General features: G+C 44.3%; 1 protein-coding gene across 1 annotated transcript in view; it reads left to right on the forward strand.

Annotated features, from left to right (window-relative positions):
• Positions 1 to 17,277, forward strand: part of plppr1 (phospholipid phosphatase related 1) — a gene marked incomplete at its 3' end in the record, with an annotated part of 58,118 nt that overhangs the window by 39,010 nt on the left and 1,831 nt on the right. The window contains exons 5-6 of the mRNA XM_083983295.1: positions 2,536 to 2,786; positions 13,150 to 13,326. Coding sequence (XP_083839421.1) covers positions 2,536 to 2,786; positions 13,150 to 13,326 — 428 coding nt within the window. The remainder of the gene's footprint in view (positions 1 to 2,535; positions 2,787 to 13,149; positions 13,327 to 17,277) is intronic.

The raw sequence follows: 17,277 nt of genomic DNA on the forward strand, positions 1-17,277 counted from the left end.
TCTTATGATGATAGATTTGGTCGTATAGAGCGCAAGAACACAAAATGTTCTGCCAAAGGCGGCGAGAACTAAGCATCATTTGAATCGCTATGTCATGACAGTTGTGCAGTTGTTTGCTTGTTCTTATATGGCAGGCTACGTTCAATCAAACCTGATGAAACCACACAGCCCTGACGGAGCACAGTTTTCGAATGTTAAACGCCCAAACTTAAACTTTGATCATCCTCACACAGAGTCATGGATAGAAAATTTGAGTCAAATACATTTGAATCAATGTCATTATAGTATTCAGCAGGCATTCTTTTAATGATGTTTACCACATCGAGCATGGTCTGACAGCAGCTGCAAACACCACAGTCCTCAAGTGTAAATAAAATCACTTCACACCGCCAGTCACGCACATGATAGGCTGTTGTGTATTTCTCTTGGGCCTACGCTTGACATGTGTGGCTTAATTGGCACTGGTTGTATCCGTAGACTGTAAATAAAGATGGATGTAGGTCACCCACAGGTCTCTGAAGGGCGGTTTTGGAGCTCACAGTGAGCTGCTCACTGTTGTCTTCTTGGCAGTGCCTGACTCCGCCCCCAACTCTCAGGTTATCCAAAAATGGGAAAGGGGGAGAGAGCAGAGACATGAATGTGAATGCTGGTTTTTGGCAAAAAACCCTCTATTATGCAGAACTTAAACTATAATAGAATTTAAATGGGCAAGTTGTATCACAATTCACACCACATGCAGTGGTCGTGGAGGAGGACATTTGAGCTGTAAAGACCAATACCGTAAACATTTGGGCATTTTAACATGGAAGACAAAGAGGGTGGATTTGTTAGGTTAGTTTTGGACCAAGCTACAAGTGGTCATTCCAACAACTGCTTTTGTTTTTTTTCCACACTTCCATGTTGGATCCATTTTCAGCCCCGAACCATCCTGGTTGGACTGGTCTGACTGGCTGACCACACTAGATGTTTTTGTTTAAATGAGGTAAACTTGCTGGTTTTGGATTTTTAATAACATAATAGATTTTTTTTTTTTAAGAATCTTTAAACTTGTTGGGTTATCTACTGTATAGGTTCTGCATAGACAGATTTTCATTCATACAACAAAGCTACACTCCAGCACAGTTACAGGTATGTTTTTTTTTTCTTTTCCACACCTGGATCACTTTTCTTTATGCGGTAACAAGCCCTCCAGGTAGATTCTTTGAAGTGCAATTACTTTACGGCCACAAAGCTTGAATATAACTGGGCAAACTGACAGACCCCCTTTGATTGTTCCAGTAAAGGTGGTCGCTTTCTGGCATAATCGGAATTGTATTGTTCATTTTTAAGTAACCCCTGCAGTTTATGGAACACTCATCAGAAATTCATTAGGCAATTCAGATGATTTATATTTCCGTCTGTTCCCGAACAATCTCTCAAATTTGTAGGATCACCGAGGCTTTTCGTTTCCCGCTCTATGGCTCCCCTCCCAGCTCACCCTAATTCCCCCCTCTCTTCTCTATTTCCCGCATTGCCCTTCACACAATCATGTCCCTGTGCCCCCTCACAGGCGCCCAGACCCTCCCACCCCCCCTACGCCCCGGCCCTCTGCACCCACCCCTCTTTTGGATGAGAATACAAAGCAGAGTAATTTCATGGCTAAGCAGGCCAGATAATCAACAGTCATATTTCACAGCAAAAGGAATGCAGACGCAGACACTGGTCAGGGTTGGTGCACTCAAAGTGTCAGTGCAATCATTCATATTAGATGCTGTTTTTCCTGTGTTTATGTTTCTTTCCCTGCCTGTTGTCCGCTCGTTCTTTTTTTCCCCCCTTTCTTTCCAGTTTAACTTCATTTAAATCCAATATTTCAGTTTGAGTCATACATGCTGCAAAACAGACAAAATCCAAACAACAAAAACCTATTTTATGATGGAAAACATGCAGTAAAGTTATCTGTAATAGTACAGAATCAATACAACTCAGCTCCTACAGTACGTTTGACCATACAAGAGTCATCTGTAGTGACTTTAATACCCACTTACCCATAAAAATATTTAAGTGATGTATGAAATATTAACATTACATTCTGGGCATAGCTCCGTCTAATGGCAGTAGGGAGCTTATGTGCAAGCACTGGGAGCCAGACAGTCACAGGCCAATTTAACCCAAGATAGAAGGTGGTTTCATCATGATGTAAGGTGGATATGTGAGTGGGTGAGGCCTTTAAGACTTTGTGTTTGTGTTAATTACTGAAGGGGTCTTGCAACACACAGGCATTGGTATTGAATTTTGATAATGTGTTAATATCCCAGCTGAGATAATATTACAGACTGTCTCCACATCCCTACACTTGTATTTGAAGATACAATTTGACCAATAGCATCATATATAGGCCTATATACAGTATATTCATATATATATATTATTCTAGATCATGATAATGTTACTATCAAGATATGGCAGAGCTTTTGTAAATTTTTCTTTACAGTTTAAAAAAAACAAAAACTTTCATGCTAGTTCTCATAGTGCTGTGTCTGTCTCTGTTTGCTACAGGTGTGTTTGCATTCGGTCTGTTCGCTACAGACATCTTCGTCAACGCGGGCCAGGTGGTGACGGGCGGTCTCTCGCCCTACTTCCTGTCTGTCTGCAAGCCCAACTACACTGGCACAGAGTGTCGCTTTAATCATCAGTTTATCGTCAACGGCAACATCTGCACCGGGAACCCTGTCGTGGTGGAGAACGCCCGCCGGTCGTTCCCATCCAAGGACGCCTCGCTGAGTGTTTACTCGGCTGTTTACCTGACGGTGAGAACAACAGACTTGCTCTATCATGAAGTTTGTTTTAGAAATCATTCAACTTGTGGATGGAGTTTAACAAGTCTGATTACTATTTAATTGAAAGGATCAGGATGTGGTCACCTGACATGAAGCTAACTCGCTTTCTCATGGTGTTTTCTTTGTAAGCCATCTGCACATTGTGCTACTGCTAAATAGCCAGTGTTAGCATTACCAGCTCTTGACTCACCAGTCTTGAGTTCAAGAGCTTCAATCGTGAATATGCTTACAAATCAAAAGGGTTTTGATACATCCTCTGAGCAGTGCTACTTTTTCAGGTACAACAGGGCGGACAGTGACTCGGTATCGGAAAGTGACAAACTAAACAAGAGTTATTGATCTTGTTTGTTTTTTTGTTTTTTTACAGAACCTACTTCCTCTAAACTTCTTTTTTCTAGACCTGACGTTTAATGCTTAGGTGGCTATGTAGCAATAGTGAAAGATAAGAATAACCCCTTAAAAATCATCTCTCTCTCTTCTTTTTTTGCTAATTCATTTGCTTTCCCTTGTAGACTTTAGAACAGCTCATTACTCATTGGCCTATATACTGTATTGTTTCGACATACACTGATTAGTCACAACATAAAAATAGGTGACAGGAATTAACCTTGTGACTCATCTGTGTACCGGTACCTTTTAAAAGCCATTGACTGGTGGAAAATAATTGAAACTACAAATTAATTTTTAAAAATCCAATTAAAAACTATTCCAAATGAACTCTTCAAACAGTCCGTGGATACGCACCAGTCAGCCACAGCGATAACAACAGTTACCTACTTTAATGTTGTTGCTAATGCTGACTGGTGTACAGTATAGTTCACCGTCCATGTTATCAGAAGAGATCAAGAGCAATTTCACTGATTTGAAACATCAAAGTCCGTGTCCAGGTTATCTGGGGAGGACTGCTAAAAAAGTTGTGAAAAGCTTTTTGTGGTTTCAGTAGGAGTTGCGCAACATCTGATACACTGTGTGAAAAATTAGCCACTTGAGTCAGCGTCGGTTGGATGTGAAGACTACAAATTTGACAAGGAGCACAATCTGGGGGCTGTGGAGTCAGTAAGAAGTGAGTTTACCGGACCTCTGTAGCCTCCTCCTCGTCGCTGAGGCTGGTAGCTGGAGGCTACATTAGCTGCTATTTGTATAACACAGCCAAGCCCAAATGTCAATGGTCAAGTTGCATTGTAAGTAATGTTGGTGCCAGATTTTGACAAGGAATATAAAACACATCATCTCTATCTCTGCTGCATCTATTTTAATATCCTTTCTTTGTACTCTGTGAGTCCAACAATGTTACAAGAATGCAAAGCTGAATATATTTAAATTTCAGGAACTCTTCTCTGTGTTGCTGCAAACTTGTATTATTTTGAAAATGCCATACATTAAACTGTATAAAGGAAGATATTCAAGACCACAGTATCAGTTCTTCTGAACTGCTGAGATCTATTTAGCTTCTGCACCAAAAGACACAACCTAAATCGTGTGTAGATGCTTCTTTGCTGCAAATCTCAGTTTGTGTTATTGGTGAATGAAGTTTACAACAACAATAGCTGCAGTATAATTTAATAATAATATTTTTTTATTGATACCCGATACCCAAAGCGCGTTACAGAAAGTAAATTCGTTTATACACATTCACACCAGTGGTGTATGCTACGTCTATAGCCACAGCTGCATTCACACAAGGCAAGGTGGGTAAGGTGTCGTTCCAGAGACACTACGACAGCGACTGGGAGAGAGCGGGATTCGAACCCAACCCTCTAATTAATTATTTACCTCTTGAGCACTGCTCATTTGAACAAAGACTTTCCTGGTATACTCACCTCTGGGTTTTATTCAATTACCATTCAGCCTCCCTTTGTGACGTACTGTAGGTACTTACTGAGCTTACTGAACCGACAATTCTTTCCTTTGTTGTTGTTGTAGATTTATTTCTGTTTGTTTAAATCAGTGCCCCACAATAGAATGTGGACCAAAACAAATGCTGCAATTCCTCCACCAGATTTCTGGATAGATTTTCTTCAACACAGCCGAAGCACAGTTAATTAAAAATCACTATCGAATGTACTTGTGGCACCAGAGTTACTCATTTGGGACTGAATGGTATTTATTTTACATCTTGGTGGAAACAAATAATAGAATGTTTAAAAAAAAATCATGCCCAAACAATCACAAGAATAGATCCTTTTAGCCTGGGCTGATTAAAATTATACACTAGATCTGCAGTTTGACAAAGGAGCTGAGTTAAACGGATTATTTGCTCTAAAGAGGTGCAACATAGCACCTTTGGTTCTTTGGTGGAGGAACTGGCAAGGGAGGGAGGGGATTCATATCTCCTGAGATTTTTTGGTGGAAGAATGCAGTTCATTCAGAAGGTGCATTTTCACCTTTAGTCATGCTGCAACTTTATGGTAAAATAGAAAAAAACACCTTTACCTAACCCTTTTATTCAAAAATATTAGGGCCGGGACTCGATTAAAAAAATTAATCGAATTAATCAGAGGCTTTGTAATTAATTAATCGCAATTAATCGCATTTTAATCGCATATAAATATTTGACCTGAGCTTTTTTTTCCACATGGATTTTAGTATACCATTGAATGACTGAATACATAAGCTTAAGCAACAAAACATTGTTTTTTTTTCAAGGTGGTACTTAACCAAGACCAACAGACTAGGGATGCAAATTATCAATTAATTCATTATTAATATTTGATACATACAGATTAAATGGTCTTTCCTGCCAATACACTATGATGATTACTGTAGTATTTAATTAGGCTACATAAATCACAGTAGCATAAACTGATTTGTTGAACTCAGCCTGATGTAAACATTAATAAAACTCAGTAACCAATCACACAGCTCCATGTTGTCTCTGTGTGATGTTCAGGGACAGGTCAGGACAGTCTGAAGACAGACAGCTCTGAGGGTGAAGTCTTACGCCGGGTTCACACTGGACGCCGAAGCGCCGCGAATGGCCGCGGAGCGGAGTCCGCTTCCATTCGGCGCCCTCGTTAACTGGTGTTGTAGTTCAGACTAGACGCGGAGCGTCGCGGTCCTCCGCGGTCGGCTCGCGCCGTGGAGCGCCAGTTTCGGCGTCTGCTCTATTTTGTGCGCGAGCCGCGAGCAATCGCGTCAATCTTGGCAGGAAGTCACACATGAAACAACGAGAGAATCCGGTCAATTTTCAAAATAAAACACTTTTCAAAATAAAATACAGCGATTGACAAATGCGACCGTATTTATATTTGTCAGACTCTCAACAGAGAGCGAGAGAGATGAAAACACACACACAGGATAGGGAGACACGGACTGGGCTGGCTGCAGGGAGGAGGAGGGGGGGTCAAAACACACAAACAAACAGGGAAAGAGAGAGAGAGAGGCAGAGACGAGTTGTTGTAAAGTGGGAAAAAAAAAGGAGGACGTGAAATTAATCTTGGAAGTGAAGTACAGGGAGTTGTGTGACCCACAGCACATGGTGTTATAATTATATGAGGTTATTTACTTATCCATGATGTAAAAAACACAGCTCTGAATGTGAGTAAACAACAGCTGAGGAGCAGAGGCGCTCGCGACCGCCGCGGAGAAATCAGCGTCTGGTGTGAACTGGAGGGACGCGGCTCGCGCGCGATTTCCGCGGCCGCTCCGCTTCGCGGCGCTTCGGCGTCCGGTGTGAACCCGGCGTTATGCACCATGAAACACTGACAGGTCTGTAGCTAGGTCTTGACCACATATCAGCTGTTCAACTGCAGCAAAGGAAACTCCGCTGTTCTCAGCTTCCCCGCGACGAGCGCTTTTTTTTTTTTTTTTTTTTTTTTTTTTAAAACACGCCCTCCCTTCCCAGAGCAGAGCGCGCAAGCAACAAGCCTGCTGCTGCCTGCAGAAACTGAATGTGGAGTAAAATGTCATATTCACAGTCACAACTTCCACAATAAAACCAAAGATTACCTGTTCAACATGAACTCAGCACCGCTGCTGCAGCAGCCTGAGCGGGTCTCTGCACCGTGGCGCCGCAGAGCTCCAGGCCCCGACTCTTCCTGCTCCTCTCCCCCAGACACAGGACCCTGTCCTCGGTCACCCAGCGCCAAGAGTCTCCCTGTAGCATGAGGCTGTGCTCGGCGCTAGCCTACTAACCCCTTGGACGCACTGCACGCGGAAGCTGGGCGCGCGCACTGCGCGCGGCTTCTCGGGCGCTTGGGTGGTCGCACTAGGAGCGTACTTCTCCTCCTCTCTCCGCGCCGGTCAGACATCGACTGCAGTCGTTCATACTCGTATTCACTCGGTTTTCCACACACACGTCATTTTAAACATGTGTCTGTGTGTCTCATGTGCAGACGCAACGGTCAAATATGTATAGATGGACAAGCAACAACTTAATTAATCATCATTTAATTATTTTATTTTGAAAATTGACCGGATTCTCTCGCCTTTTCTGTGCCCAACTTCCTGTCTGGTACGACCACGTCTGTCCAGCTTGACAGACGGCGCTCTCGGCGCGCGCGGCTCGCGCGAAAAATAGAAATGAACCGAACTGAAGCGCTCCAGGCGCGCGCACTGCGCTCCACAGCGCGAGATGTGCGGCCAGGCAGACCTGTTAACATGTGCGCCGAACTGAAACTCCCTCCGCTCCAGGGCGCTGCGCTTCGGTTCCGCGTCTAGTGCGTCCAAGCTGTAATAGCGGCGGCGCCAGTCCCGATGCCGCCGCTGTGCAGTGTGCACCAGCTGCCGGTAACGAGGCGGAGCCAGTTGCCGTCGTCGCCGTCCCTGGCAACAGGACCGCGGCGACCGCTGGTACGAGCAGCGCCGCCATTAGCAGCTATTAGCACAGCGTCATGCTACAGGGAGACTCCTCGCGCTGGGTGACCGGCCACAGGGTGCTGTGTCTGGGGGAGAGGAGCAGAAAGACCGGGGCCTGGAGTTCCGCGGCGCCGCAGTGCAGAGAGACCCGCTCAGGCTGCGGCTCAGCAGGGCCGCGTGTATCTGACCACAGGACCATAATCGCTGTATAAACGATGTAAATAATAATTACCAATGCTCCAAATTGTAGACCATAGCTTTAACTCGTTACTCACTGGTTTCTTAGCGATGGTACAGCCTGAGGCCAGTATACAACAGGTAACATAGTCCATGAGCCAGACCACCAATCGCAATCGAAAGGGTGGGCAAATTCTTGTTGCTATTTTATTATTCCTATATATGTCCAGATTATTAATTGGTATGATAACCTTCGCACAAGAGTAGCTTAACAATATTTATCATGCATTCACTATTTTGACCATAAAAATGCCATATACACCAATTATGGCCATTCTCCGATGTTGCACATTTCATAATTTGTGTGCCACTACTGATGATTTAGAGCGCCTTTGCAGTTGCAGAAAGGCCCTGCAGATAATATTTGTTTGCACCACTAGTTGGCGCTAATTCCACTGGGTGCATGAGGGAGCGAGGGGGAAAATCGGCTTTAATACTGCTGTTAGCAGGAAGTAGCAGAGGACTTTTGTGAAATCACATTATACAGGGAACATTTTTAATGTTTATATATACATCCAAGGTTAAGAAGGCTAAGATGTAGTGAGTAAAGATGACATTAACTCATTGAGTGCCAACCACGTAATTACTCGTTTTTCGTTCGCATGCGTTGAGTGCCAAAAACGAGATTTTTCGTTTTTTGCCTTTTTTTTAAATTATGAAAATAGACACTTTAATACACATTATATGTAAATTTGGGGACTCTATGACGAGGAGAACTGAAATAGATGACGATCAAAGTCACATGACAGCTCATGATCTGGAAGTTTTTATCATAACTCGGCTTTTGCAAAAGGAGTTCTGCATGCAGATGCAGCAGCTGCTCTGCTCTCACCTGCGCTGCTGCTCTGCTCTCACCCGCGAGGCTGCAGCAGCAGCTCGGAGCAGAAACAGGAAGCTCTCAGCCGACTGTCCCGCCCGGTCTTCATCTGGAGCAACACCGTGTCCTCCCCAAAGTCCTCCCGCGGTAAAATCTGATGGTCTCTGGGCCAAAGCAGACCGGCATCACCGACCCGTACCACAGAAGGACCGCGACCACCGGCGGGACCAGTCTTCCCGAGGCGCTGTGGCCGACAGACCCTCACGTTCCGCGGCTAGAGGCTGTGACACGGCACGGTGCGTCTGTGTTATTGTTGTTTAGTGGCGCCCCCCCGCCCCCGATGGTGGTTTTGTGAATAGAACAACAATTGTTGTATATATTTATCTTATACGAGCCCTTTGATCCAGAAATGCGAGTGTCAGAAGAGCGACAGGCACAAACAGAGCAGCTTTCATAAAAGACGCTCTATCTCCTTTTCTAGAAAAAAAGGAGGGATTTTGGTGAAACCCAGCCATGTTTAGCTTGACTTTTCTCAGGAACGGTGGCACGTAGAAACAAACGGTTTGTGGTCATTTGAAGCATAAAGTTAAACCTTTCAATTGAGCTACAGTATGTGTTGGTGGCAATAATATAGAATACACTATGGCTCTACATAAAAAGTCAAAAATGGTCTAAATTGCCGGTACACTTTGGAAAGGAGCGCGGCACTCAATGAGTTAACATTATAGCATATTACATCCATAGGTTTAGGGGGAACTGGGGCATTGTTCATTAGGCTGACTGCAGAGAGGAAGAAACTGTTCTTGTGGCGTGAGGTCCGGGTCCTGGAGATGTACAGCTCTTGAAGAGATGGGAGGCTGCAGCCGATCACCCTCTGGGCAGAGTGAATGACACGCTGCAGTTTGGCCTTGTCTCTGGCTGTAGCTGCAGCACACCAGACTGACATGGAGGATGTGAGGATGGATTCAGTGGTGGCAGTGTAGAAGTTCACCAGCATCTTCACAGGGAGGTGAAACTTCTTCAGCTGCAGCAGGAAGTATAGCCTATCCTCTGCTGAGGCTTCTTGGTGAGGGAGATAATGTTCTGCTCCCATTGGAGCTACTGGGAGATGGTGGTGCCCAGGAAGAGGAAGGACTCAACCAGGGTCGCTGTAGAGTCACAGAGGATGACAGGGGGGACGGCAGCTTGGTCCTTTCTGAAGTCCACTATCATCTCCACTGTCTTCAGAGCGTTGGGCTCCAGGTTGTTCATGCTGCACCATGACACCAGAGGGTCCGTCTCGCTGCTGTAGGCCGACTCGTCCCCATCAGAGATGAGGCCGATGAGGGTGGTGTCAGCAAATTTCAGGAGCTTGACAGACTGGTGTCCAGATGTGCAGCTGTTGGTGTACAGGGAGAACAGCAGAGGAGAAAGGACGCAACCTTGGGGGGATCCAGTGCTGATGGTCCGGGTGTCAGAGACATGCTTCCCCAGCCTCACGAACTACCGTCTGTCAGTCAGGAAGTCCGTAATCCACCTGCACATGGAGTCAGGCACATTAAGCTGGGAGAGCTTGTCACGGAGCAGAGCTGGGATGATCGTATTGAAGGCAGAGCTGAAGTCCACAAACTGTATCCTGGCGTAGGATCCTGGGAAGTCCAGGTGCTAGTGGAGGGCCATGTTTACAGCATCATCTACAGATCTGTTGGCTCTGTAGGTGAACTGTAATGTCCTTAAGGTGGGTCAAGACGAGGCACTCAAAAGTCTTCATGACCACAGAAGTCAGAGCAACGGGTCTGTAGTCATTAAGGCCTGTGAGCCTTGTCTTTTTGGGAACTGGAACAATGGCTGAGGCCTTGAAGCAAGCTGGCACATGACAGTTCTCCAGTGAGGTGTAAAAATGTGTGTGAACACCGAAGACAGCTGATTGGCTCAGTGCTTCAGGGTGGAGGGGGAGACTTATACCCCTTTCCCACTGGCCAAAAAACCCATTTAAACCCACAAACGCACCGACCCGCGTCAACCCGGGACGTCTGTCTGACTACCCATTTCTCCGACCATACATTTCTTTATTTTTGAGTCCATTAGTCCGACCTCCCATTTCTCCGACTTAAGTAGCCCTAACCCTCAACCTTACCCTAAACCTAACCTTAACACTGTAGAATGGGTAGTCGGAGAAATGAGCTGTCGGACTTTTCAGTCGGACTGATGTATGCCCCCCCGTCGACCCGCGTCAAATGACTCGGCAAGCGACGCGGGTTAAAATCGCCTTCAATCGGCTCGGCTCTGATCGGCTTGCAGTGGGAACACCAGACCCGGCTCAACCCGCTAATTTATGTGATGACATTGGGTGTTACGTGATGCCACATCATCGCACCAGTCGCGTCTCACGTAGGCTACCAAAACAAAGCTCTGCTTGCATTCAAGACTGGGATTTGAAGATCAAAGAACACTGACCAAAAAAGATTGGAAAAAAAAGAAGCGACAGTCTGTTTAACTGACATGTTGTGCCGCGGACGTCCATCATAAGGCGGCCGCGGCAGACTCGCTGTCCTCCGTGGCGGGCGGCTGGGGCATGACACGGTGTTTCTCGCACTGCGAATGAAAGTGGGGCGACTGGTTTATGCGGGGGTTAGACAGACAGACCCGGCTCATTTTGGTCAATGGGAAAGGAGCCAAATGCCGATTGTTAGCGGGTCGACCCGCATTTAAAAAACCTGCGTCGACCCGCTGATGTTAGTAGGAAAACGGCTAGAGTTTGGGCCTGCAGCTTTGCATGGGTTCAGCCGTTTAAACAGTCTCTTCACCTCTCCTTCTTTGATTTGATTTGATTTCTATGATGGAGAGAGGTGTGAGAGGTGTGGGGGAGGGTGGCACTTGGGTGTGGGGCTGTGTAGGTGATCCAGGTTTGGAGGAGCTGTTGCTGATCGATGGCTGGTGGTCGGAGCTGTGGGGGATATCAGGTCTGTTCCATTGTCTTTCTAAGCAGCAGTAGAACTCGTTCAGGCTGTTGGCCAGGCGTAGGTCATTGACAGAGGGACACTTGAAATACTGTACTGGCAGTATGCTCCACACTATTTGTGACAGAAGGAGCAAGCTCTTTAGTTGATTTTAATTGTATAAAAAAATATTTGTTTGTTCTTGTTATTGCATGAAAAGTAAAACACTCTAAAAACGTTGGCTATTTCATGTGTATGTTCTAATTTTTATCACATTTTCATTCACATATTCCTGAGGTGAGTCTATTATTATTACAGTAGGGTCTTGATAAAAGGGAAAAACATCCTTGAAGTGATTTAGGCACTGAGTGGTCAACAAACAGCATAATACCGAACAAGCACTATACACAGTTTTCAAGTTTCCACTCTACCGGTCCACCTATTCAACACATGATAACCACCACTAAGCTACCTGTTTGCAATGGTTATCATGCCAAACTGTTCACTAGAGATGTCTACCAAGTCAAAAAAACAAACTAGAAATTGCCCACCCGTTCGATTGCGGGAGGCCAATTTTGGGGTCTTGGCTCATGGACTAACAGTGTTGTTGTCTCTTTTCACCTCCTCTCTCCCTTGCAGTGATCAGTGCATGGATGTTTTTAACAGTGTCGGTGGCTTGTTAGATGATTGTGCTCCAGTGTAATCAGTACACCTGAAACTCATCCAGTGAGAAACGTTATGCGGTGCAAAATAAGTGTAAAATGCGTTAATTTCTTTAACGCGTTAATGTTTGTGTAATTAATTAATCGTAATTAACGCGTTAAAGTCCCGGCCCTAAAAAATATATAACGATGAAGTGAAAACAGAATTTAAGAAATTTAGCAGATGTTTAAAAGAAAAATATGATAGAATAGTATTCAAACCCACTGCTGTGACACTTGGTAAGGGGTTCAGGCAAATTAAGAAAACTGTCAAAGGCCCTTTGAAGGACTTTCTAAAGAGCTGCTATTTGACATCGGCCTGTTGTAGAGGCTCGGCTTCAGGAAAGAGAGGGACAGAAGTGCAGATTTTAATGAAAGGGATACAAGGACAGATATCTGATGAAAAGATCATTTGATATGTACAGCCCCTCAGTTAGCATGAGAGTAGGTAAAAGTTCAAAAAGTAAGAACATACACTATATAGGATGAGTGATTTTAAATGCTGGGATCTTTCACTCCCAGTAAGAGATTTCTTTATTAGATTCATCTTTTATTCTCTATGGAAAAAAAACTCTTTGTTTTGGAAAGTTATTTCACTCTCATGATGTAAGTTTTTGACATCTTTCCTGAACTGTTTTGCGGTGCAATGCAGGCTTTGTGCTGTCATGAAATGGTAAAATATTTGACTCAATTTCTGTGGGAACGCCTCCAGTTGCTCTGCATGAGACTTGCTTCTGTTCTTGTCTAGTTAAAGAGAGGAACTGGGGCTACTGCTCATCCTTTGGGGCACAGAAACAAGACCTTATGTCTTGTATTTTCACATCTCTGGTTTGATCTTATCTCTCTACTCTCCTCTTTTCCAGATGTACATCACCAGCACCATCAAGACCAAGTCCAGCCGCCTGGCCAAGCCTGTGCTGTGTTTGGGCACGCTCTGTTCAGCCTTTCTCACCGGCCTCAATCGAGTCTCGGAGTACCGAAACCACTGTTCTGATGTAGTGGCTGGATTTATACTGGGATCAGCCGTCGCTCTGTTTCTGGTGAGAACAATGGACAGATGAAAGGTTTGGGTTGAAGTACGGAAACGAGAATAAAGGAGGGAGTGGTGAGAAAAAGGAGGATGATTATCCTGAGGTGGATTCTGGTCCCGAGTTATTTTCTAATTATAATAATAATTTTCAGCTTAATTTTGGAACTGACCCAAACCAGTAATTAAATGAGTAATTCAGGGTGCAGCTTTAATGCGGGTTGGGTGCCATTTTGTAGCCAGACTTGATGCTTATTTATGCCCGAAAGTTCCCATGCGCAGCAGATTTTTTTATTATTATGTACAGACGGGTGAGAAATTAAAGGAACAACCAACATAAAGTGTCTTAGTAAGGTGTTGGGGCACTGCACACTGCCAGAACAGCCTCAGTGCAGCTTGGCATTGATTCTACGAGTCTCTAAACTCTAATAGAGGGAAGAACAACATTCTTCCAAAATATATTTTCTCGCTGTCTAAAATCTCCCATAGGTTTCAGACTGGATTGCAGTGTGGTGGCTGTATAGGCTGTAGCATCACTTTCCTACTCAGTGACCTCTCTTTCCCCCTGGATTTGGGGCATTGTCATCTTGTTTTTCTACTCATTTTCAGATGTTCTCTTTAATTTGTCATCCATCTATAAATGTTTAATGTAAACTGGAGAGGCTACAGTACGTGGTGCATTTAAACAGGTTTCACTCAGTATTTCAGTCAGGAATAATGAGTTCCCAAACACTGTTTTGGTAAAGAAGTTAGACGGAGCAGTTCATGGAGAGGTGATGGGCGAGAGGATGCAAAACTGGGTTTTATAATGGGCTCTGAGGAGGTTCAGATGCAGGTGAATTTGGATAGAGGGATAGAGGGAAGTTGAGGACACACTTGCTGATTGTGAGGGACTGAATAGAAGAGAAGAAAGGAGAGAAAATACTGAGGTGGCACCTGGATTTTTACTGAGATCAGCAGTCGTCCTGTTTTTGAGCAGAGCTCGGTGAGGAAGAAGTGGGAGAACCACAAAACAGAAGAAGTTTGGCAGACACATTCGTTTTAATTGGTGGTTGTGTTTAATTCAGAGAAGACGGGGAACCAGTGATCTGATGCTTTCTGGTTCTGTAATCAAAAGCTAAGGAATCATGTCTGTCTTCTTATGATAAAAAATAATAAATAGACAGAACTAGTTTTCTACATGTCCAAAACTTATTTTAAAAGCAAGATAAATCTTCTGTGATGTGTTAACAGGCAGCCACACTTCCAAAAAAATCCCAAACACTTTGTCAACATCTTATGCTAAGTGTTGAAAGGCAGAGTTGTGATTACAGCTGAAACCCTCAAGTTGTTTTCGGGTTGAGACGGAAAGACCCACTGAGGAGGCAGGAAGGTGAAGGGAACCCCACCCCCACAAATCAAAAAAGATTTATTTAACAGTCTCAGAGGCTTCATTACTTGTAATTGCCAATGGGCCCTGAGCGTCAAAGCAGGAAGGAGTGTGACAGGGAAGAGAGGGAGGAGGAGACAGGGAGGGAAGAGTCTGCAAAGAGGAAATGAGGGCTTGATAGGGAAGCTCTCCAAGATCTGACTCTCAGTTGTCATCAAACATGGTAAACTCACTCACTAAGGTTACGTAACAACAGGAAGTAAAACTACTGTAAGTAATTTAACCAGCCTCTGCTGAGAAAACCACATTTCACATTGATATTGAATATGACATGTTACGTATCATTTTAGCATTGAAATTAGTTTCTTTTCACACTTCGAAGCAGCTGGAACTTCTACTGATAATAACCATAGTACAATTCAGCTGTTAAGACTAAAATGCCACAAATTGAAAATACACACTATCAAGAGTGACATGGTGCTCGGTCATTGAATATATCCACTGGAGACAGTGAATGCCACTAATGTTTGTGGTAATCAATTGACTATGATGTTAAATATGGTAAATGTGCAGGTTTTGGAGTTGCTGGATTGTGTATTTGATGAGTTTGAGGGAAACCAAGAAATCCAATTAGCTTCCGTAGCGTAGCTCTGAGCAGCTGGCAGCTCTGCTCCGCCGTTCTAAAAATAGCTTGCACCGACAATCAAAGATAACGAACCAACTGCTACGACTATGTGGATTATGGCAAATGGGCCAATTTGCCAAAATGTTGAACTATCCCTTTAAGAAAAGTGTGACCTGTCCAAGTCCATGAATTGGCTAAATCAATGGGTTTCCTCATCTGGAGATCATGAATGTCTCAACCAAATTCCATGGCAACCCATCAAATGGTTGCTGAGAGAATTTAGATATTTTAAGAAACAGAAGATACATTTGTATTGAAGACCCACCTGCACATATTACATGTATGTGTGGATGCGGTAGTAAGGCAGGAAGGATGCTCGGTGAAAACCCTGGTGGATGTTTAGAGTGTGGGGCCATAAATAACAGCAGCTGTAAGATTTACACACAGGTCTTGAGGGAAGGCGGAGGGAGCAGGGCTGCAGATGATGTGTGAGGTTTCCTCAGGGTGAGCTTAAGAAGGGTAGATTATAAAATGCAGTAGAAGATGTTCAGATATTGGTAGATTTAGGTTGTGACAGATGCTCCCAGGTTGAACTGGTGAGTAAGGTTGGTGGCAGTCATTCCTGCTCTTGTCTTTGCCAATTTATTTTGTACATCATCGGTTTATGGAAGCTGCTGATCTTCAGCGAGGTCAACCTGGAGCAGCTTTTGTCCTTGGAACATGAGGAGGTGGAGCCACTGCACCCCACTCTTCAATGAAAGATATAAGCTTTCAATGATTGACCTATAAAAATTGACATGTGCTGAATCAGTGATCTCCAGGGAAAGATGAAGACAAGAAAGTCAATCATCACCTCAGCAGTTTTGAACCTGCTCATTTCCACCTAATAATCAGCAAACCATGAACCGAGGAGTGCTGCCTGTCCCCTACACGCGGGTGGACCTATGGCCCTGACAGAGCCTATCAAGGTCTTGTCATCTTAGAACCCATGCTGCTTGATAGACTGCTATCTTGAGGGAAATTAATTGGCACAAAGTTGAAAGGAGGTATAGCTTAAAACCCCTGTTCAACCAGCGCTCGTGCAGGAGGAGATGTACAAGCTCATCAAACAGCAACTGCTGTTAGTCCTACAAGAGGTTTGTCCTCTGGCTGCAGATTGTGGGATCAGTGTTAATCACTTAGACGTGGAACTCCAGGATAATGTTGGTAAAATCCTAACATAGTAGACAGAGGTGTTAGCTGGATCCGAGACAAACTCGAGGTCCAAGCCGACACCTGCTGAGACTGAAACAGACCAAATCCTGTCTGATTTTCTGCAGGTCTGGGGTTTTCCGATAATCTGAAAAATCAGAGGCAGAACATAAATGTGGTCAGTGCAAAATCTGGAGCTGATTTCCCATCCCAAAATTGGATCCTGTGGCGAAAACAATATGTATAGTACTTGTTTATTTGAAAGCCCCAAAACATTTTATTTTTCAATATGTTCATGGCCTTAAGCAGATGTCACTTTCCTCACCTGAGACAATAGATTGCAGCTTGACAGAGACTTTTTTTTTTTAGCACGGATGACGAGATGCAAAAATGGAGGGAAAGCAGTCATCCACGACCTCAGGGGATGCAATTGAGTGAAAACAAAAAACTGATGGATACCATACTGAAACATGTTCAAAACAGGCAGGGAGGTTACATCTTTAAAAAAAAAAAGGTTCCAGGAGTCGATAAGATGTCATGGAAATCAGTGTCAGTGCAGAGCTTGTGCACAAACGCCTGCATTTTCTCACTTGCCCATGAGTCAGCCTAATCAGTTTGGAGTTTAGATTCACTGTGACAAACGTCGCTGTAAAGAAGTCATATTGTTTTGTGGAACAGTGATGCCAAGCCTCAGTGATTCATTCGTTTCTGTGGGAATAGCAATAGAGAAGCACCGTCCATGAAGCGCCACAAACAAGGAAACCTTGAGCATCCTCCAG

This window comes from Trachurus trachurus (genome assembly GCF_905171665.1).
Source record: "Trachurus trachurus genome assembly, chromosome: 12".
NCBI classification, from domain to species: Eukaryota; Metazoa; Chordata; class Actinopteri; order Carangiformes; family Carangidae; genus Trachurus; species Trachurus trachurus.